Source organism: Schistocerca americana, chromosome 2 (genome assembly GCF_021461395.2).
Source record: "Schistocerca americana isolate TAMUIC-IGC-003095 chromosome 2, iqSchAmer2.1, whole genome shotgun sequence".
Lineage (NCBI taxonomy): Eukaryota > Metazoa > Arthropoda > Insecta > Orthoptera > Acrididae > Schistocerca > Schistocerca americana.
In genome coordinates this window covers 56,154,009-56,176,189 of record NC_060120.1, presented here as the reverse complement: position 1 = coordinate 56,176,189, position 22,181 = coordinate 56,154,009, and the positions used below count along the sequence as shown (strand labels likewise).

General features: G+C 38.6%; 2 protein-coding genes across 3 annotated transcripts in view; one reads left to right on the top strand and one right to left on the bottom strand.

The window, feature by feature from the left end:
* The window catches only part of LOC124596227 (cyclic nucleotide-gated cation channel alpha-3), a 1,106,485-nt gene that overhangs the window by 301,567 nt on the left and 782,737 nt on the right, over window positions 1-22,181 (top strand). The window lies entirely within an intron of this gene.
* On the bottom strand, window positions 14,544-21,633 carry LOC124596228. Of its 2 annotated transcripts, none has more exons than XM_047135286.1 (6): window positions 20,138-21,633; window positions 19,644-19,742; window positions 19,431-19,529; window positions 19,219-19,336; window positions 19,002-19,101; window positions 14,544-14,627 (listed from the first exon to the last, which is right to left on the bottom strand). In XM_047135286.1, the coding sequence occupies exons 1-6, from the start codon at window positions 21,588-21,590 to the stop codon at window positions 14,592-14,594; spliced, it is 1,905 nt and encodes a 634-aa protein (XP_046991242.1). In that variant the 5' UTR covers window positions 21,591-21,633; the 3' UTR covers window positions 14,544-14,591. The 2 variants fall into 2 exon arrangements, with proteins under 2 accessions (XP_046991242.1, XP_046991243.1); XM_047135287.1 differs by having other exon boundaries at window positions 19,219-19,317.

Genomic DNA, 22,181 nt, shown 5'->3' with positions numbered 1-22,181 from the left:
TTTTTAATTTGGTTGAGTAAGCGTTCTAGTTTCTGGTAAAAATGGTATTTCGTTTGTTGTGGTATATTACCATTCGGTGTAAATACTCAAATTGTAACCGTTTCAATTTCATACAACTTAAAGATGTTGGTAACAATTGTTTCAAATAGAAACGCATAGGCCTTGATGAATGAGCATCGTTAATTACAAATCGAACACCTTCTTCTTCTCACTTTTCTCCTCATCCTTCATCTTTCGTTTCAGATGACACAACTGTGCCCACGTTCTGTCGATTCGTTTGACTTTCTTTTTTTAAAGTAATTTGCTTGTCATCCTTTAAAGTTTCCATGTATCATTTCTCAACTATCATTATCATTATCTTACCAGTATCCGTCGTAATGGTTTTACATCAGAGCTCCAAGATTTCGCTTTTGATTCTCGACCGTTACAAAATTCTACGGGTAGTTTAACGTGCGAACTGGCGGTACTCAAGATCGAACTCACAACGACAACGGATCGTACCACCAACGTCGCTATGCTGCTGATGTATGGCTTCCTGCAACGCAAAATTGCTTGAGCGAACCAATAGACCACTACAGCATGAATTTGGTACAATTTTAATTTTACAGTCGATGTTATGACTGTGGATCGCTATTTGTTTTCAGAAGATTCCAGTCGTAGCGGAGCTCTTGGCAAATAGTCGAAGTCTAGTTCGTACCGTAGTTGCACTCTTAAAAGACAAATTGAAGACAGATCAAACCTCGGATAATTAATACTGCAGCAATCATAAACATTGACGAGACGGCAGACTCAAATGCCGAATAATAATAACCAGCAACTTTACTATACACAAAGTCAAATAGTTCAAATGGCTCTGAGCACTATGGGACTTAACTTCTGAGGTCCTCAGTCCCCTAGAACGTAGAACTACTCAAACCTAACTAACCTAAGGACATCACACACATCCATGCCGGAGGCAGGATTCGAACCTGCGACCGTAGCAGTCGCGCGGTTCCAGAATGCAGCGCCTAGAACCGCTCGGCCACTCTGGCCGGCTATACACAAAGTCGTAAACGTACAGTCACACTATTACACCACGAATAGACACGCTAAAACATTCCAATGGCACTGACAAACAATGTCGAGCAGCAATTCCGAGACAGGCAGATTTAGATAACAACTCCCGTTATCGTACTATCGGACTAAACAAAAAACCAAAGCACTTTAAATACAATACGTGTTTATATTATGTCAAGCTAAATGTTACCTCTAGCTTGCAATTGTTCTCACACACCACAAAATTCTCACAACGCAGCACACTATCTCCGGAAAAGTCTCGGAATTGTTTAATTACTTACAATTTTATATCCAATACATCTCGTGGTACAACCAATTCACTTTAAGTTGCTTCCATTAAGTCTCTTTCTGTTTAGTTCTGTGTAGCTATGTAAATAATACCACGTAACGTGTTCCACAGATTTACCAATCTTTGTTATTAGTATAGTCGCTGACTTTTCCGTGATGACTTTCTACAACTTCAATTCTAATTGAAGTTACATAGGACACCCTTTCCATAAATGAAATCGTTTTAACTGTTTAGCATATCTACCCTCTGTATATTTAGCGAGGGTCAACTCAATTAATGAACTTTTTGATCAGGCAAAACTTACAAAAACCATCGTAAATTGTGTCATGCAAAGCTTTATTAATATATCTGAAACTAAACCTTTGCTTTTCTTACAAAATACAGAGGGGGCCCAAAAAAATGTATCCACTGTTTAAAAGTCCATAACTGGCAAACTAACTGACGGAGTTGTCTCATCTTTGGTAGTGTAATAGTTTGTAGTTCCGGCAATCGCCACACAAGCGTTGTATTGCGTTGTTTTGTTTTGTCAGATGACAGTCGCCTGATAGCCAGTGTTTTGTTCTTAGTTGCACCTGGTTACTCGAGTAAATACGTCTGGCGCAAGACTTACATTCGATGAAAGGAAGTCAGTTCTGAAGTGGTATTTTAAGTACGAAAACATTAACGAGGTTCAACGGTAATGGCGAAATGAGTATCTAAAGAGCCACCGACACGTTTAACGATTCGTCGCATTCGAGACAAATTTGAAGCCGAAGGCTGTGTTAAAGATGTACACAAACAATGGTCTGGATGACCTGTATCAGTAACAAATCCAGCCATCTCTCGTCCTGTGTTACAACAATTCACTCGCTCCCCATTGAAGTTTGTGAGACAATGTGCCCGTGAAACTGGAGTGAGTCGCTCAAGTGCTCGCCAAATTTTGAAGACAGCAAAGTGCAACTGCTACATCCCACGACTGCTACACGCAATGAACTAGGACGACCCAGATCGTAGAGTGGTGTACAGCGAGTGGTTTACTAACATGGTGCGCAACGATGAAGAGTTTGCAGAGATAATTTTGTGGTATGATGAGGCACAGTTCAAACTCGAATTTGCTATGAATAAATGTGTGCTGTGGGTTGTCTTACTAGGGCTTCATTGGGCCATTCTTCTTTGACGGCACAGTTACCGGTGAGGTGTACTTTCAGGAGCTTCAGACATACATTTTAGCTGCCATCCGAGGCTTTTATGGAGGCGGAAGAGTTTACTTTCAACAAGATGGTGCCCCAGCCCACTAGCATAATCGTGTTAGGGCTTATCTCGACGAAAATCTACCAGGTTGATGGAAAGGCCGTAGAGGTGCTGTGGAGAATCCATCGCGTTCCCCAGACCTAACTCCTCAGGACTTTTACCTGTGGGGAACACTAAAGGACGTCGTTCATAGATAAAAGTCACGCACATAGGATGAACTTCGAGAATCCATCTTACATTAATGTGCAAATATCCAACTGAACACGTTGCAGTCATTAGTTCGTGCTGCAGTTCGGCGGCATAGTTTCTGTGTGTATGTTAATGGTGACCATTTCGGACACCTACAGTGATATCTTTAAGTTGGACTTTAAGCTACACTTTTACCAAAAATGGGACAACTCCGTCAATTAGAAAGTTATGGACTTTTAAACAGTGAATACATTTTTGGACCCCTCTGTATAGTTACACACAACAGCTACTAATTGAACACAACAACCCAAGAAAACTGGTATTTATTGGGTCTAGGTACCTCAATACAATTTAATTCACTTAAGCGAGCGAGTACCAGCAAAGACTAACACACCACACTAAAATTCAATACAAAAAATCCTAGGCACCACCCCCTCTTTGACCCTAACCTTAAGTAACAATTTAACACAATTCTGAGCCTCTTCAGGCGTTAGCAAAACGCAACCCGCTAAGTTCCCTAAATTGAAACAGGCCACTTATCACTTTGACTAACAAAGTCTTCGTTTAGTTGCGTGTTGCTTGTAAATGGTTCCTTTTTTTCCTCGTCGCTTATGAACTCAACTACTGGTGCGATCTACCATTTCACAGTGAAATAGTTCGAATCTATACGAGACAATTCTAGGTCCGCTGTATGATCGTGGTATTTAAACAACAACAACAAACATGTGTTCGAGGCTTTCCCTTCTCGATAAACACCAATCACTACCAACCCACTCCAACGAAACAGCTAACCACCCAATTACCTCTTGGCGAGCCGCGACCACTAACCGTACACCACAGACATGATATCGGTTGCAACGATTCCGAAAATTCCATCAACTGTAAATCTCTTTCTCTCTAACCCGGCGCCCGCTGTATATATCACAGCAAACTATTCCTTACTACCGAACTGTCCACTGTACGACAATAAATCGATCGCCCCAGCACATAAATTTGCCGAAACCAGTGTCTCATCGGCGACTGTTTATACAATCACACTGAGCTTACGTACATTTCGTAGCCCAGCTTTGGGAGGAAACTACCGTCACAGCCACGTATATGAACAGGGGCCTAGAAGACAAAGTATCCACGCTGCCTCCGTGAACTGCACCAAAATAAAATACTGGGTTTACCAGCAAAAATTCTTTCCGTCTCGCAAACCTTAAACACCAACTTCGGTGCCTCAATACGCCACGCAGTGGGTCGGTATCCTATCCGACCTAGACGTGCCCCGATAGGAACCATTTACACGAACAAACACGCAGCGCCACCCCAACTTCAGACAATTAATTAATTATTCGTTGATGCTGTCGGTTCTTTACGACAGCCGCCGGCTGCTAAGCGTTGCTCAAGTAGCATCTCTGGACCCAGCGATGGGGAGCTGTTGCATCGCTGAAGTCGCACGTGCTCACCACCTGTTTTATTCGTCGACACTCTCGGATCATCTATAACATGTTTTATCGCCCTTAATACATCGTACACGTATATTTATAGTAACCACCAGGTGTTATTAGCCATTTATCGGGTCGGCTGCTAATCAATTGTAATGACGAACGAAACCCGTACGTTTTGACACAGCAGAGTGGGGGACTTGGGGACTTCCCTAGCGGCTCAACCAACAACCCGGAGGACCAGGGTCTGACATTATGGATTATGGCTTACTTCCTCCTCCACCCCCCACCCCCCCCCCCCTTCCCCGTGAATTGATTTCATTACTCCTGAAGCGACTCTTCTGCCCTAAGTGGGACACAGGTCGACAGCTAAGCATCAATATAAAGAATTCGATGTATTGCGGGCATAAATGCTCGGTAATACTAGCTATTGTACGATTAAACAACTGACGTATAATCATTGTAAATGGTGACGTTCGTCACACATCTCAGTCTGCGTATGGAGCAATGCAATGTGGAAAAACCACATAGAACGGTAGATGCAAGACTGAGATTCATTGTAAGAATCTGTAGAAAGTATAGTTCTCTGACGAAGAAGGTAACTTATAAAACACTTGTTCGCTCAATTCTTGGGTTGCACTCATAATTCTGAGTCTCATATTGACGAAGTAAAAGCAGCGCATTTCATCACTTATTTCTCCAAAAGCGTCACGGATATGCTCATCTGATTACAGCCCCAAGAGAGCCGTGTGTTTCTGGAAGAGTTATCTAGTGTATTGGTTCTGAAGTGTCCTGACAAGTAGTGAAGCAAACACCTGTGCAGTTCGACGCCGTGGAAAACCGCAAGTCTCTTCCACATCCGCTATTGTATGTCCAAATGGATAATGGACCAATCGTCAACCCAATTTCACATTCCCAGGCTGGAGTGAAAGACGACGTTAGGACATTGAAAGAGATTACAATACGACACGACCACAAGACACCGGATGTCGACACTTAACGGACGAGGTACAGCTGGCTAATCGAGGGAGTGCTTTCTAAGAATGACACTCTCGGTGATAGTGCGTAGCATTCTATGGTGATATTTGCAGGAGGTCGCAACAGTTAATGTGCCCACCATCGTTGACGTTATTTACCATACAAGACACCAATGAGAGAAATGTAATCCACAACTGCCGGTTTCGAAAGTCAAGCTCTGATCATCTGGCTGTCTGCATTCTGCCCTTCATAAACACGCACTTAAAAAGTACGCAATAATCATAAAATGAAAGCAAGTTAAGACTTTTCGGACGTAAAGTCTCGTCGTATCTTAAAATTGGCAACACCCGATTCTCCATTTCGCATTCCATAAGACAGCCCATTATCTAAAGCGCTTCTGCCCTGTTGTGGTAACACAGGTCACATCTGTTTCAAGTGACACTAACTGTCATCCCGTGCGCTGGCTAGTTCTGTATGCGAGTACACAGCTCCAGCTCGGCCGTTCAATTGCATTTCAGAGATGTTATAGGAGACACGAAGAAAAGAACATAACAGTAGTGATCTATGCAAACTACCCACACAAATCACATTATTACTAGCCCCGAAACAGATACACAAACACGGTGAAGAAAGTGTTAACGCCCTCTCCTATTGTTTACATTACGCACATCTTTTGATCTAACTAGGTCAATTGTTATTTCCAGTTCTACATGTCTTCGCATCGTACGTGACCTGTAAATCCTCTTCAGTGGCCTTATGCGGCTGACCTGCCTCATATATATATGTTCGGCAACCACCGATTTACCGTAACTGCCCTGTCTGAAGGCATCTCAGTGCTCATTATAACATGTCGAAAATTTTCTTCCTGTCTTCCCTATATGATTCACGTCACTTTAACATACTGTATATTATACACATCCCGTTTCTCTAATTTATTTATTCGGATAGTTCCACTTGATTTTATTTTATGACTAATCCGAGCATTTTTAGGCGCTCGTGTATGAAGAGCAGAAGGTAGACAGCCTGATGATGCTAGCTTGACTCCCAAAACTCTTAGTTGTGGATTATGTTCATCACATTCGTGTGGTTTATGATAAATAACGATAAACATTGTTTTCGCAACTGCTCCTTCAGTCCTTAATGGTTAATATTCAAAACGATATTGCAAAATGATTTGATTGGCCGGATGAAGTACAATCGTGCGTATGGTGACACCCAAGTTGGGGCCTGTGCAGAATACTAAGGTAGAGATCGACTCGGGTTCGAAGGCTGGACTCTGGGACCGAAGAGTATACATTTTCTGACGAGACTGGATAGCATAGGCTTTGGTTAAAGACACCTGGGTACGGACATCGACGAAGGCCCTGAAGAAGCCTCACTTCCTAACATGACTGTCACTAACGGCATGCATCCACTTCTGGACGCTGCCGAAAGAGTTGGACCGCCAGACACATCCACGCTGCCGCCGGAAGGTACTGGCAGCCGACTTCAGTGCGCATTCAGTTAAATGTCCAAAAGCTCATTTCATGACTTGCACTAAAGCACTCCAAGCACAACCTATCCACGAGTTTCGGTTGTCTGTCAGAAAACATGACTTAATACCTTGCAAGATCTTTTATTAATGATAGGCACGTTATTATTTTATTTGATTGGTTACGTCACAAAGAGTTCAAGAAAAATGAAATAATTCCAATTCCAAAGAAGGCAATTACTGACAGGTGTAAATAATATCGAACTATCAGTTTCATAAATGTTTGGAAAATACTGAGACAAAACATTTTCAGAAGAATGGAAAAACTGGTCGAAGCCTACCTCGTGGAAGATCATTTTTAGTCCTGGAATAATGTAGGAGCAAACGAGACACTACTGAAGCTGTACGTTCTCTTACAAGATAGGTTAAGGGAAGGCTAACTTATGTTTATAGATTTTGTGCACGTGGTGAAAGCTTTTGAAAATGTTGATTGAAATACACAATTTGAAGTTCTGAAGATAGTAGGAGTAAAATACAGAGAGTGCGAGGTTACAAACAACTTACATATTCTCGTCATACTGTCGGTTGGAACAGTGACCAATACTCTTAAGAAGTAATGCATATTTTCGACTACAGTCGCAATGCTTCATTTACTATTTCGCTACTGGCCAACGGTTTGAGTGCAGAGGAGCGTCCTCAGACCATTCCCTCGCACGCAGTTGTAATGTTCGCTTCCCAGGTAGGTGTGTCAAATATATAACATGTAAACTGGCAATGCCAAAAAACAAGAAAAGCATTCCGAAGAGGAGAAATTTGTTTAACAACGAATATAAATTTTTCAGTTAGGAAGTATTTTCTGAGGATATTTGACGCACTTGTACGTCGGAAGCGAGCGTTCTGACTCTGTACCAGGGATTGGCCTGACAATAGCACTGTGTAACGAAACTAGTAGACAGTAGGCGGAATAACAAATAAGAAAACGCGACTATATAATGAAACGTATGTTACTTACATACGACTCGCACTGAAACCGGATGGCAGCTATAAATGTCCAAGGTACGAAAATGTAGTGTCGCTACCCAGTTCTTTAGTAAATGTAACAAGAACTATTTATAATCCGCTGTGAAGAACTCCTCAGGCTGATAGCAGCACGCAGGTAGCCGCAGTGTGGAAAGCAAATATGCAATTTCGTTACATTAACCAAAATTTCATTCCTAAAATATACTTTGCCTTTCGGCTAGTTAAAAACGTATTGTAATATCTTCGGAATTTTTTGGTGTGATCTGAAATAGTAATCGTCAGTGTTTCTTCAGAATAAGAGAAAGAACTGGACGACAATGAAGAGCCACCCAGCACTGTTCCCAGAGCAGGATATTCATAACGCTTCAAATGGCTCTGATAACTATGGGACGTAACATCTGAGGTCATCAGTCCCCTGGACTTAGAACTACTTAAACCTAACTAGCCTAACGACATCACACACATCCATGCCCGAGGCGGGATTCGAACCTGCGACCGTAGCAGCAGCACGGTTGCGGACTGTGAGCACCTAGAACCGCTCGACCTCAGCGGCCTGCGTGCAAGAGATTATACTGTGATTAAAATACATGGAGAAAGTATTCATTTACACTGTATGCACGTAAAATTTGTTATTTAGAGGGATAGGGTTTTGTTGGTTCTACTTTTATTCTGAAAAAATGAAAACTTGTTAAACATGTTTATTTTAACAGATCGGAAGTTGTTTTTTAGTCTAGACGATGTTATTCGAAAGTTCTCTGTTATTTCTGAGGGTACCTGCGACTGGTAGGTTCAAAGACATTATCATGTGTAATGATGCTGTCAGTGACGTAAAGCAAACGAGGCTCATCGATTAAGATTACAATATCAGAACCAGAGATGGTACACTGTTTATTTGAAAACAAGAACATATAATTTAGTTTCTTATTGTCTTAGAACCAAAACAGATTTTGTCGAGTCCATAATCACCGAAAGGATTGATAAATAGAAATAGTCAAAAGATAAACACTGTTGTTTCTATTCACCCCATTCTGCAGAGTGAACAGAAACGCCACGTTTTTATTTTGCTTATGAAATCGTGACCTGGGTTCCAAAATTAGTTATAAGTTCAAAGTTAGATGCAAGACCTATATCCCACACACAGAGTGTCAAAAAAGGAACAGTCTAGGTAAACGTGAGCTTTAAAATGCACATCTTAAGAGCTTTGAGCACCTGTTCATCTTCGGTGCTATGAATAACATGCAAGTAAGGGGATTGCGAGATGACGCTGGCCATTCTCAGCGGCAAAAACTTCACTATGCAATGGTACTAACCGTATCAAGTGTGTCGACGTCACCAAACCAGGTAAGTCTCTTCTTACGGGGAACGTGCTTAGGTGCCAGATTTAGTGAAACAAATGCACGTTGGTGTGATGTACACGTAAATATGTCTCAATTTTGAAGCATAGGCATTCTCATGCCGGTAATCCAGCACCGCCACCATGATGCCAGGAACATGCCAGACACTGAGACTACTGGGCGTCGCCAGCTCTAGCCATGAGTTCGAGCCACACATCTGTGGCTGTCAGCACTGAGTAATCCCCACACTCCAGGACTTACTGTTGCATTGCAAGCCGCCGACCAATTCCTGTCCGAGAGCAGAGGGTCGTATCCTATGCACTTGCCGTTGGGGACAGCTCGGCTCGAAACGAGACCAACCAATAGAATTTCAAGGTGGCTAGAGCCAATAGGATTGCTTCGCTTTGGATGAACCTGGCGTGAACAACTTTATCTTTGGTGTTTACATGTCATCTTCAATAACATGGACTGCATACGCGCCAATCTTTTGAGATAGTTATTCGTTTTCTCATTTATAGCTGAAATTTGGCATTGATTTTAACAATAAATAGTCTTGTCATGTTGCCTTTTCACATGTAGATGGACAGTTAACATAGTTACTGCGAAATTCCTTATGTTAGTACGATAGTTACCGTTTTTACATGCGGCCAAGTGAAACGTGTTGACAACTCTTTTTACCAGCAACAAAATTACGCATCATCAGTAAATACCTGTTTTCCTTGCACTGACAGTCTTTTAGTGGTACGATTACTTAGGAGAGGAAGACAAAATACATGTTTGGCAACAGCTTTTTGACGATTTTTCAAATATACTAGTGAAATGTTTCGTTACTTTTTTATAAGAAGTGCAATGGTGTATTTTGTCACTGCTGTTATTTTTGTGAAAAAAGGGAGGTAAACATAACGTGGTTCATATTGTCAATGTTGTTGTGGTCTTCAGTCCTGAGATTGGTTTGATGCAGCTCTCCACGCTAATCTATCCTGTGCAAGCTCCTTCATCTCCCAGTACCTACTGCAACCTACATCCTTCTGAATCTGCTTAGCGTATTCATCTCTTGGTCTCCCTCTCTCTTGGTCTCCCTCTACGATTTTTACCCTCCAATGCTAAATTGGTGATCCCTTGATGCCTCAGAACATGTCCTACCAACCGATCCCTTCTTCTAGTCAAGTTGTGCCACAAACTTCTCCCCAATCCTATTCAATACCTCCTCATTAGTTACGTGATCCACCCACCTAATCTTCAACATTCTTCTGTTAATATGCGTGTGCTTATTGTGCTGGAACATTCACGTATTGTTTAGATCCACTGATATTTTTGTAACTTGTAGCACTTAGTTTAATGAATATCTGTCTTGACGAACTTTGTTGCTTGCTACAATTATGTGTTTATTTTGTTATTAAATGATCATTTATCTTATAACAGAAAAATGGCAGTGTATATGCTGCGAAAAAATCACATAAAGCTGGTAGAAAAATAATTTGTAACATTGCAATGTAAAATTCCTTTGAACGTTTCAGTTTAGTTTCATGTGGATTTATTCAAAGCCATCCACTTCTGCAACTTTTTCGATATCCCTCTAGATTGGTAATAAAGTTATTCCTGTGACAAACTTAACCCATTATGTTGTATGCAGTGTCAGCACGTATCACAAGAAACAATTTTGTACACAACAGAGAATGGACTTTGAGATTAAGGTGTTCGACTCTGGTTTGTTCTGTAATTTTCGCACTTTAGACATGTTTTAATTCTCATTATATTTGGGCCTAGTGAAAGTGGTTAAGATTTTACACGTAAAGGGTGGAAAGCAAAGTTGTCCCGTTCCCTAACTGTAGCGTCACACACATGTACTGCATGTAATATTTAGTGGCTTTTGTTCTGTAAGTGTTACAATTAGTGCAGCAAACTGACTGGGATATGGCATGTTCCATGGTAGGTTAACATAAGTAGGGTCGAGGCACCACTGACGGCCCGATTAAGGACAATTGCTATACAAATTAGTTTACAGATTACTTCAGTAATTCTATAGTTTCAAATTCTGTGGGGAGCGAGTGTTCTAAATTATATAACAAAAGCAAACGAAAATATTGAAAATGAAATGGCACATTTCCCCAATTTTTGCCATGTTAAACCTCACTATGGCCAGACGTTTCCTTGCTTTTGGCCGCTACCTATTATAATGAAACTGAGGCTTTACATAATTTCAGAATCTATTTGCAGAAAAGTAATTTATTCTTTGTACAAACATCAGGGTGGCCACCAAATTTGAATTTTCAAATTCAATGTTGTCATGTATTATATTTACTGTATGGGTTTAGGCATACATACTACACTGGAAAGAACAAATTGTTTGTTTTAAAATTATATGATGTCCGATATGAACCATGTCAAGATGTACACCACATACAGCATGACTGACCAAGTGGAGTGATCATCTGAAGGATAGTGCACATCAAAATGTCACATGGCTGCATTTATGCAACACTGTCTGTTTGTTTAAGCCAGACATATTAGGGTCAACTGAAGGGTTAAATGGCCAGTACATGAAAATAGTGACACAGAACAGAGAGATTAAAATCCAGTCACATCTCATGGATTAATGATGGTAGAATGTTACAGTTAATCTTGAAAGAAAACTTGAAGTTTCTCATTGAATTTTGTTAAGGTATTCATAATCTTACATTGATTTGTTTACAAAAAAAATTCCTTTTGCAGCAAATTGTCATTACACCTACACTATGCAATATGAAGTTACACAACTGTGTATTAGCTATATTTGAATAAACTGTGGCGACTCATCAACGATTGCTTGGTGATGTGACAGTTTGAATGTTTGTCAGGAAAGCTGATTTTTCATCCCATCAAGCCTGTTGAGACAAGTGATAAAGTGTGTGTAACAGGTACAACATACACCCTGCATATCCCTGCCCATCTGCATTAGCTTCCCTGCATGTTTGACTTTGACCGACCATTCTGTAGCACACTTACCAATGTATACTTTCTCAAACATCAATTTCTGACATAATTTTAGGTGCTTCAGCTGACACTTTTGTTTTCAGGGATTGTAACGCATTGATTTTAGATTTCATTCCTTTTCTGGATAATTTTTGTCCTTGTTGTTTTTCAGTTTCACTTAGTTGCTTCTTTTGTCATCTATGTACAAGCAACTTGGATTACACATAGACAGAATTAAACTTCTGTTGATTTTAAAATTGTCAACACTGTGCAAGCATTATGAGCAAGAATACTTTTCACTCTAACTCTCAACAATACACTCAGAAACTTCCTGACAGATTAAAACTGTGTGCCAGACCAAGACTCGAACTCGGGCAAGTGCTCTCTTATCTGAACTACCCGTGTACAACTCAAACCCCAACCTCATTTCTGCCAGTACATCACTGCCTACCAAAGTTTGAGTCTAGCTCTGGCACACATTCTCAATCTGACAGGAAGTTTCATATCAGCGCACACGCTGCTACAGAGTGAGCATCAATTCTGGAAATACATTCAGTTTATTGAAAAACCTCTTTCTACAACAGCATTTCCAGGCAAAGTACTGACATTTTAAGAAATTCTACAAAATTACAACATTCTTTTGTGGCAATGTAATGAGGTTCATCCAACCAAGTTTCACTTATTTTGAAAAATGCCAATTTTTTTTCTTTTTGAATATGAGCATCGTTACAAATATTGACAAATTGTTGTTTGACACAAACACAAATTTTCACCAGAAAGAGAATTTAAAGTCATAATGTCAATCTTTATACAGCTGTTTCTTGATTTAATGCTGCTGATAGGTCCAAACATGAAATTGCATGAGTAGGTTTATATTTCAGTGGTTCGCCTTCAAGTAGCTTTTGTATTATACCAATAATACAGGAATACATTTCTTCTTTTAGCCTCAAGATGTCAGTCAGTCAAGTCCTTAACTTTCTTTTGGTACCTTTGCAGTGAAATCCAAAATACACGAAGCATTGTGCAGTGATCAGATTCTTAACATTCTTCATGTCAGCCTACACGAGGGATTTTCCGATTATGCAAAATGTCTGAACTGACAACTTGCTGCATTGATCAGGTGGTACAAGTGAACAACTCATTACACAAAAAATAAGCCATAGGTACATCAGTTAGAAAATCACATAAAATTTTTTGAAAGTATGTGCTGTCGGTGAAAAAAAAGCCAATTTTTGACCTAAGAATTTGTCTCCAACTGTTAAGATAGAGTTTTCAAACACTCTGAATCAGGTAAGAGTTTAATTCTAAGCCAATTGAGAAATATAAGTTCTTAGATGTGGGAGAATTTAAAAGCTAGTTGGGCCACATTTACAATCCATTTTGTGCCACAGAATTGCAAAGGAAAACCTGAAGACACTATATATTCTGTATATTGACACCTTCGCGTAGGCAAATCGTGAAACACACAATACAAGGCTCTGAAAATAGTGGTCTTTCCTAATTTGTTTGTGACACTCCAGTTTTAAAAGTGCAATGAACTATATGCATGTTACAACCACCTAACTGCAAGAGTTTCATGTTACCAGAAATTTATTTTGCTTCATTATTCAAAAACTTCCAAGCTGGAAAATTTTAGAAATATTCTGCAAATTAAAAGGTCCTTTCAAAGCATAGGCTCTTTGATTCTGTCTTTATTCAATGCCAAAGTATCAGGTCGAGATCAGCAACTTATTTCAAATCCCAAAAACTAACATGGATGTCCATTCATTTGTTGTTTTATTTTTGTATGACATCGGTGCTGTATACAATCTGACATAAGTAATGTGTGGCTGTTGGCCACATAATTTTATGAAGCTGCTCACGTTTGTTGAATGAAACTACTCAAAATAAAGAAAAATTATATGTAACTTGTGGCTGGTCTACAATTTCAATATCCAACAGTCGCTGGTTCCCTGCAGATGATGCTTGCTTTTGCTAACATGAAATTGTGTTCACAGCTTACACTGCCAATGCAGTCACTCATACGAATTGTCTCTCATTATTACCTGTTACTTGGCACACTTAAACATTGCAACACGTAAGATACACCAGGGTCATCAGGACACATTTACATTTTGAGTATGTTATGGGAAAAAATTAAACAGTTGATTGGAATTTAAATATTAAATTTTTAATTATGATTTATTAATACAATTTTAAGACTACATTCATAATTTGTCATCATATCTTATAGACTTTATGAAGTAATACAGTGACGTACAAAACATACAGAACGTGAAAAAAAAGTTTTCAAATATTCTACACATCAGCTACAAATATTAAGATACACAATTGAAACTTCATATATAAACAGAAAATAGATTTTAAATCAAAATTATAAACCAAAAGAAAAGATTAAATTCAGTACAAAAGTTTCTGCAGGCATAACTTACAAGAAAATTTTACTGTAACTTTTAGCTGAATGTACAGCAATTATAAAAATATTTCACAGTATCATGAATTGCAATAAAATCTTAGTTTTTGAAAATTAAGTTTCTTTCCAGTCAGTTTCAGAAACTTGATTCATCCAAACTTCCAAAACTGTTCGCACACATAACAATGGAACTTCCAAACACAATGGTGCTCGACATCTGGCACATGATTTAGTTTATCTGTGAGTTTCCTGGCATCACAGGTTGCTGAAACATCAAATCGAGGGCAAAATAATAGACATTTCAAGGGTATAGTTGCTCCAAAATTCAGTCTACCAGTGCCGTTTATAGCATACAACCAATCCAGTTCTTCACACACTTATCTAAAAGCCCCCCAAAAATAACAAAAACCAACAATTATCTTGATTTACGTATTGTCAGTTACTTTTGAGACAGAATTTTGCTTTACTTATCTGGCAATGATGTAGTCTTTTGTCAATGGTTCCGAGTACTATCTCTGAAATAATTTCATTGTTGAAAAGCAGTTCCCAAAATGAAAGTGTCCTTTTGTTTAGCTGTATGCAATGTCAAAAGGCTACATAGTAGGCAACATAGTGTTAAGTACTTGAACAAGGTGAAACAGATCAATATAGAGAATTTGCCCTCTTAGCATATTGTAGTACAAAAATAGTATCTAGAAATAACGGTGTGCAAATATTTTATCTGTTGCTAATTTGACATGTCCTGACCTCTTCTATAAAGCTTTTAAGTATACCAACATTTCCATTCAGACAATGGATCCAAATCACACCATATCTCTTCTGCCAGGTATTATTTCCAATCCACAGCATCACAAAAAGGTAAAATAAAAATTAGCATAGTGTAGAATACATTGTTTGTGCAGTTCTATTTCTTTCTCAGTGAAAACAAACAAATTGTGCTTAATTTTGAATGATACATCCTTAAATAATATGCTTGAACATGTTGCTGAATATAATTGATTTATTTAGTATGTGCTTAAACATTACTACTATTAACTATTTACTTCTATGGGACACAGCAGGTGACAATTTTTGTAAAGTCATACAATGTAGACTTTCATGGCCAACATTTTCTTGAGTCAAAATTTCCAGGTTAAAAGGCCATGGTTGATGTATAAAATTACTTCTTCCTGACGTTTCATCTCTAACTGCGGGAGACATCTTCCGAGGTAGAATGGAAGCTACAATTGTACCTCTGAAGATGTCTCCCGCACTTGGAGTAGTAGTTTTATACACTGACCACAGCCTTTCAACCCATAAACTATACCTCAAGAATTCTTGTAAGGTTAGTATTATCTGATGGAAACTATAAATAAGTTGTTACCATGAACAGTGCAGTGAGCTTATTCAGTTTCAAAAGTTACCTGTCTAAGAGAAATCAGCATAAGACATAAGACTCATTGCACCTCAAATGTAGAGAAAACCATAATTTAAATACTGATCATCTTGATCTGGAAATGTAATACTGTCAAGTATAACCTTTGGATGTTTGTTAACTTTGCAGGTGAGACTAACACAGGGGATGGGATGATGGTTTACACTATATGTTGCGAAGGAAAAAAAAGACACCATTTTTTCCAACTGTCAACATCCCACAGCAATCAGTCGAGCAATGGAAGTTTGTCAGTTCCAGATGGGTTAATCTCAGTTTTTACTTTGGTGATTTATTTGTTTTTAAAGATCACATTTATTGACATATTTTTGGCAGTAAATAAAATACTTAAAAGTCACTGCCCAGTTTGGTGCTCTCCTGACATGCACTGGGCACAGACACACAATGGTAGCTCTAGTACCTTATGTGTATTGAAAGTGTAATCAAGTATATTTCACAAGCCAGTGGTGAAAACTGCAAACAGTTTGGAACTAGTAAGGAATGTTGGGCTAAGACTTTATTAATTTTAGACACAATTAACGATTAGTAAAGATTATTGTGGCACAATGTGTAACGTCACATGACATTTACAAGCCAAATGTAACTAATCCTATTACAAAACAGTAGTTATGCTTCAATATGGAACAGTAAGTGGGCAGTGGATAATATGTGTTCAAAACAATGAACAATTTGTGAGTTCCTTCTCAAGTACTGGAAATACCATAAGAAATTGTGTGAAAAGATAATCTTAGACTACAGGATTCAAGAGCAACCACATTAATGGACCTTTGGATTAGAAATTTAGGTAATACAGTTGCTCTGAAAATCACAGTAGAGATGAGATGCACAGAAGCCTCAACGTAACCAATACTAAGAACAAAAAGTTAGGCCCAAATACAATCAAGTGTGCACACTATCAAATAATTATTTGTAGGACATACTGAGAATCTGTCAACTTGACACACTCATCTTCACGAATACTACAGTGTCTATTGGTGGCCACTGTCGTACCAGGAAGTTTGGTGTAATCTTATGGCACTTTAATTCTCCGACTCGTCACAGGACAAGTAACTTATTAACTTATTGCTGCGCATTAGCTGGTGCACTCATGCTCCTTGTGGCATGACAATGAGGAAACAAGAAGATATCACATTTATATGGGTTAAACTTTACTTACGGCTTAGGCGCCCTCGTGTGGTGATGTTGGCAACGACCGTGCAGTGCTGGAAATTATTCTCTAATATTTCATTTCTTGTAAGCACTTTTTCTAAATGTTCGCTTTACTAAGATAATTAATTTACTGAGCAGACGCGGGTACATGCAAGAACACGTCAACCATAGAGTAGGAACAGGATTAATTATTTATTTCATGGTTGGTCGCTGTTGACATCAGCACAGCACGCCACCTGAACCGCAAGTAAAATTTTACCATTATATGTAACTGAAAGGGTGAAATGGCTAACAACGAAACAGGCATCCAAAGTTAGGAGGAAAAATCCCTAAATTCTCAAAAGAAGCATTCTGGCTATTAGTCTGGAGGGAGTTTCAAAAATAGTGAAAAAAATGAACCTGTGTTGTTAGATTAGGAATTGACTGTCACACCAACGAATGGAAGTCTAGTATATTAAGAACTGCACATCCACACTCTCATTGGAAAACTTTTAGTCTCATCACATACAGTACAAGCCTGTTACACTCCTGAACACAGAACAAAGAGATAATCAATGCATAAAGTAACTACCATATCCCCCAACAATCAATCCTCATGTAAGGTCTACTAATAGCATTTAAAGAGTTCACTGCATACCTTTGCAGCTAGCAGAACTAAACTTTGATTATTTTGGCTAAAAATATCTTGGCTAACTGTGTTGAAATAAATTTTTTTAAAACCTTTCCAAACAGCAAAAATGTTGCGAGCACATATCAGGTGCTGAAAAGTGGTGTGAAAGGGAAAAAAATTTCAAAAACTAATGTTTATAATTTGCGAGGGCAGTAGGAAGCCATTAAACTAGCATTATGTCATTTAGCTACTCACAAGTTTCAAATATTAGCAATTAACACATTCGCTGTTGGCTTGTGCATGTGCTATTAACTTGTAATAAGTGTCAATTGCAGAATATGTTAAGCATTGAATCAAGAGTAAACAGAATATTGTGTTGCTGGTCACTGCTTCAACTTACAGAGACAGTCTTCACAAAGAGTACATTTTTAGACATCTGAGCGGCATGGGAGAGAATTATGGAGAAAAACACTCATACAAAGTGAGTTCACAATCTTGCCTATATACCGTATGGCACATTCCATCTATCACAGCCATGCTGTCTCACAACCAACCTGTGTTTTAAAAATCTATTTATAGTGAGTCATAACTTGAATGAAAATTATAAAAATGTTGGGTATTTTCTATGTTGACAACTTCATTTACTTCAAGCTAAAAACATTGTTCAACTAATCAAACTTTTGAAATTATGCTCTAAAGGCTGAAGATGTCAATATCTAGTGGTGGTTATATCATACTGAGTGATGACTACCACACTGCATTGTCTTATTTAGCCTTTTCATTTGGTGTTCACTGCATCTGACACTTTCTCCTCAGTGAGCAAGGTAAGATTCTCTGAATTTAAGTTTAGTGAGGAGTAAAATAAAGTGTGTATGATATTATTATAAGGAAGACTATGGAGTGAAATTTAGCCTCATTTAAAAACTATTGCTAAATATAATTCTTGGTGTAACTTGCATGTAATGTCCATTAAGGATGTAAACTGTAGTGTTTCTTATGGATTAAGGTGAAAGAGTTTACGTCCTATCTGCAGTGATTCAAAAGTTACAGCATTTTTTAATTTTCCTAGTGAAGTGTACTTCATGTGCGAGGTGTACTGGGACACGTGAACAAATCGCCAGTGCAGACAACATGATTCACAAGGATGTATGTGATCCTGATACAGTTTAATTCGTAACCAAGACAATTGCCTATGCCTGTAATGTGAAATATTGGCCATAACATCATCAATACAGAAAGAATGTATCACACTATTATATAGCTATATTTGTACTAATATATTTTGTGAAGAAAAACCAGTCCGACAAGTGGTAAAAAAATTTCAATTAAACAAAAGGACACTTGTCTTTGGTATAAATCAGAAATGAAATGTCATAAGGAAGGTTGTAGTTGACAAGCAAAATTTCAGATCAGAAAGGATCCACAAATACTGCCTGAATTTATAATACCATTCCATAGCCGTGTTGCAGAACATGCGCTGTAGTAAGGGAAGGCACTGATACCATCTTATCCTGCCCTGTCACTGGTTTAAATGTGGGAGAACAGCACCTGCAATCAGCATTTAAAACCAAATTGCTATAAATAACTTACAAGGGACTAGCATAAAGCTGGAATAACATTTTATAATAAAGAGATGCACTAATGCCTGAATTCATAGAAAATCACCATTTGTTGAGCTGTGTAGCAACACACGCACTGTACCGATGGATGGATGTGGTACCACCACAGCCTGTTTTGGTATTGGTTGAATTGTGGAAGTTGAGCCTGCAGGCAGAAATGCAAACTAAGTTACAGTAAGTAATTTATAAGGAGCTGTGACAAAAATAAACAATGGCATAACACAGAGGTGCACTAATATCTTGATTCATAGTACTCACTATTCCTCGGGCTGTGTTTCAGCACATACGATGTAGCGAGAGACGGACTAGATACCACCTCAGCCTGTTTTGCTATTGTCTGAATCATGGGAGTTGAGCCTGCAAGCAGAATTGCAAACCGGATTGCTGTAACTTACAAGGAACTATGGCATAAAACTAGAATGATATTTTATAACAAAAAGGTACATTAATACCTGGATTTATAATACTCACAATTCGTCGGGCTGTGCTGTAGGGCACATGCTGTAATGGGGAATGGACCTGCTACACCCTCTGTATTTTTTATTGTTGGTTGCTTTTTAACAGCTGAACCTGCAAACAGTATATTATATTAGATTGCTGACATTAACAGATAATAGAGCACTGGTTAAGTTTTACTTATAGCTCAGGCGGCGTGGTGCTGTGATACTGGCAATGACCGTTTATTTATTCTGTATATTTTGTTTCTTGTAAATACTTGTTCTAAATGTTTGCTTTACAAGGATAATTAAATTACTGAGCAAACAAGGGTACATACGAGAACCTGACAACTAGAGAACAGGAACAGCATTAATTATTTACTTCATAATTGATCATTGCCATCAGTAGCACACTATGCCACTTGAGTCATATGTAGAATTTTACCAGACTGCTTCATTACAAGCATTTTTTGCTGCAGGGATGTACGTTGTTGGGAGGGGAAGGGGGCGGGGGCACTAGTAACATACCTTTTCCCACAAGTGCATCTTCTTTGTCTGCCAGTAGAGATAATTTGATCAAACTGGATTCTTCTGAATTTGGTAGCACCAGGGATGCATTATTACTCCTTTTGTTTTTCTTTGTAGAGTACAGTCTACGTTGAGGTAAAATCTTTTGTGATTGTTTCCTTTCTATCTGCAGCGGTGCCTGTTTTTGCTGCAACATTCCGACAGCTACAGTTGCCTTTAGTGACGATAACATTTTTTTAGCAGTTTCTAAGTCATTTGAGGTCAGCTCAGATACAATACCAGAAAACTCTGCGATAAGTTCCCTTCTTTGGACTGAGAAAGGTACAGAATCATTAACACTTTTTTTCGTTACCTCCGCTAGTATTTCTGTTTTCTCGTCTACAACAGAAATATCTTCACTCTCAGTAAGTGTAACTTCACTATTTCTTAGGTGTTCAGAAGGTTGCTGCTTTAACTGAATCTGGCAAACACTATGTATGTGCTTGCACATATTCCATTTGATGGTATAGTCAATACATGTACAAGAATACCTATGAATGCAAGCCCTGCATTTAATGCACATCAATCTGCAGTTGCACTGAAAGTCATTATCATATACAAAATAATCTGTTGACCTTCTTGAAGAAGAACGCACTTTCCAACCAGAAAACTCCATAGTAATGAAGTCCTCCTTAATATTATTCCCTGATTTATGCCGAAGCCGAATGTCCTTAAGTTTACTCGTCAGTTTACCTTTATTTAGCACAATAAGCCTGTCAAACAGCTTGTGCTTCACAAATGACATCAATGCAAAAATAGCTTTGTCCAAACGCTTGACACATTTACTACCTAGATATATATATTTAATAGTGCGATGCATTCTTTCTATATGCATGTTGGTATTGATTCCAGCATTCAATCTATGGCAATATGCCCAAGAATTTGCATTCCCAACATAGTTGTCTCGGAAGTATGTGGCAAATTGAACTGTATCAGGATCACATTCCAATCTCTCTAGCACAATATTTAACATCTCATCAAATGAATCTACATCCTGCTCATGCATCAAAGTTCTGATTTGCTTGTATACTTCACCTTGTTTTCCTACACCTTGAATCTTACATTTGATATTCTTCCTCCAACATCTATCAACATGCCATGTACAATAAAGTCGCATAGATGGAGCTGCCATGACATCATTCCATGCAATAAAGAAAGACTCGGCCAAATCCGACATAAAAACATTTGGCGAAATTGATCCAACCTGCCTCTTTATGTGCTGGAAAAATATGGACAGCATCTGGGAGTCATTCCTGTTAGATATTAGAAACGCGCATGGAAACCCTTGTCTTAGATCGTCTAGCACTAGTAGAGTTATAAGTTCAAAATTATATCCATTAAGACCATGTGTCCCATCAACACAAACGCAGTCGTTCCCATATTTCTTTAATATCTCGCCTTGAGCATTGTTCATAATTATCAATGCAAAATCAGAGCGCTTTAATTGTGGGTACGAATCAAGGACTACATCCTGTGGTTTACAGAAAAGCACACAAGGACTGTCTCCACCATTTACTTCATTTACCCATGCTTCTACACTTATTGCATCATTATGGTGTCTTATTGACTTGAAGGACAAATTATAAGACTGATCTATATTATGTAGATCCTGTCTCGTAATCAAATGTATCCTTTCCAAGTTCGAATCTACAACTGTATCTCGAATTTTGTCTAATATGACAGAGAATGGTATGCCACTTGCTATATCTGCAGCAATACTTTCCCTTTCTCTTTTTGTTAGTTGCAGATGGCATAACTCGGATTTGTGGCCAACATGGGTTGAAACATATTTTACACAGCAGGTTCCATTCTTTTTCATATCTACTCTCATCTTAGCAGGGCACAGTGCATCAATCTTACTACTACCTTGCAATTTAAGACATCGCACGTTTTTTCCTCTAGACACAAACTTACCAGACCGGTGACAAATATAAGAAACAACTTCTGAATCAACCTTAGCATGGGAACCACGACGTTTGACGAACTTCGAGAGCGTTGTCTGCTC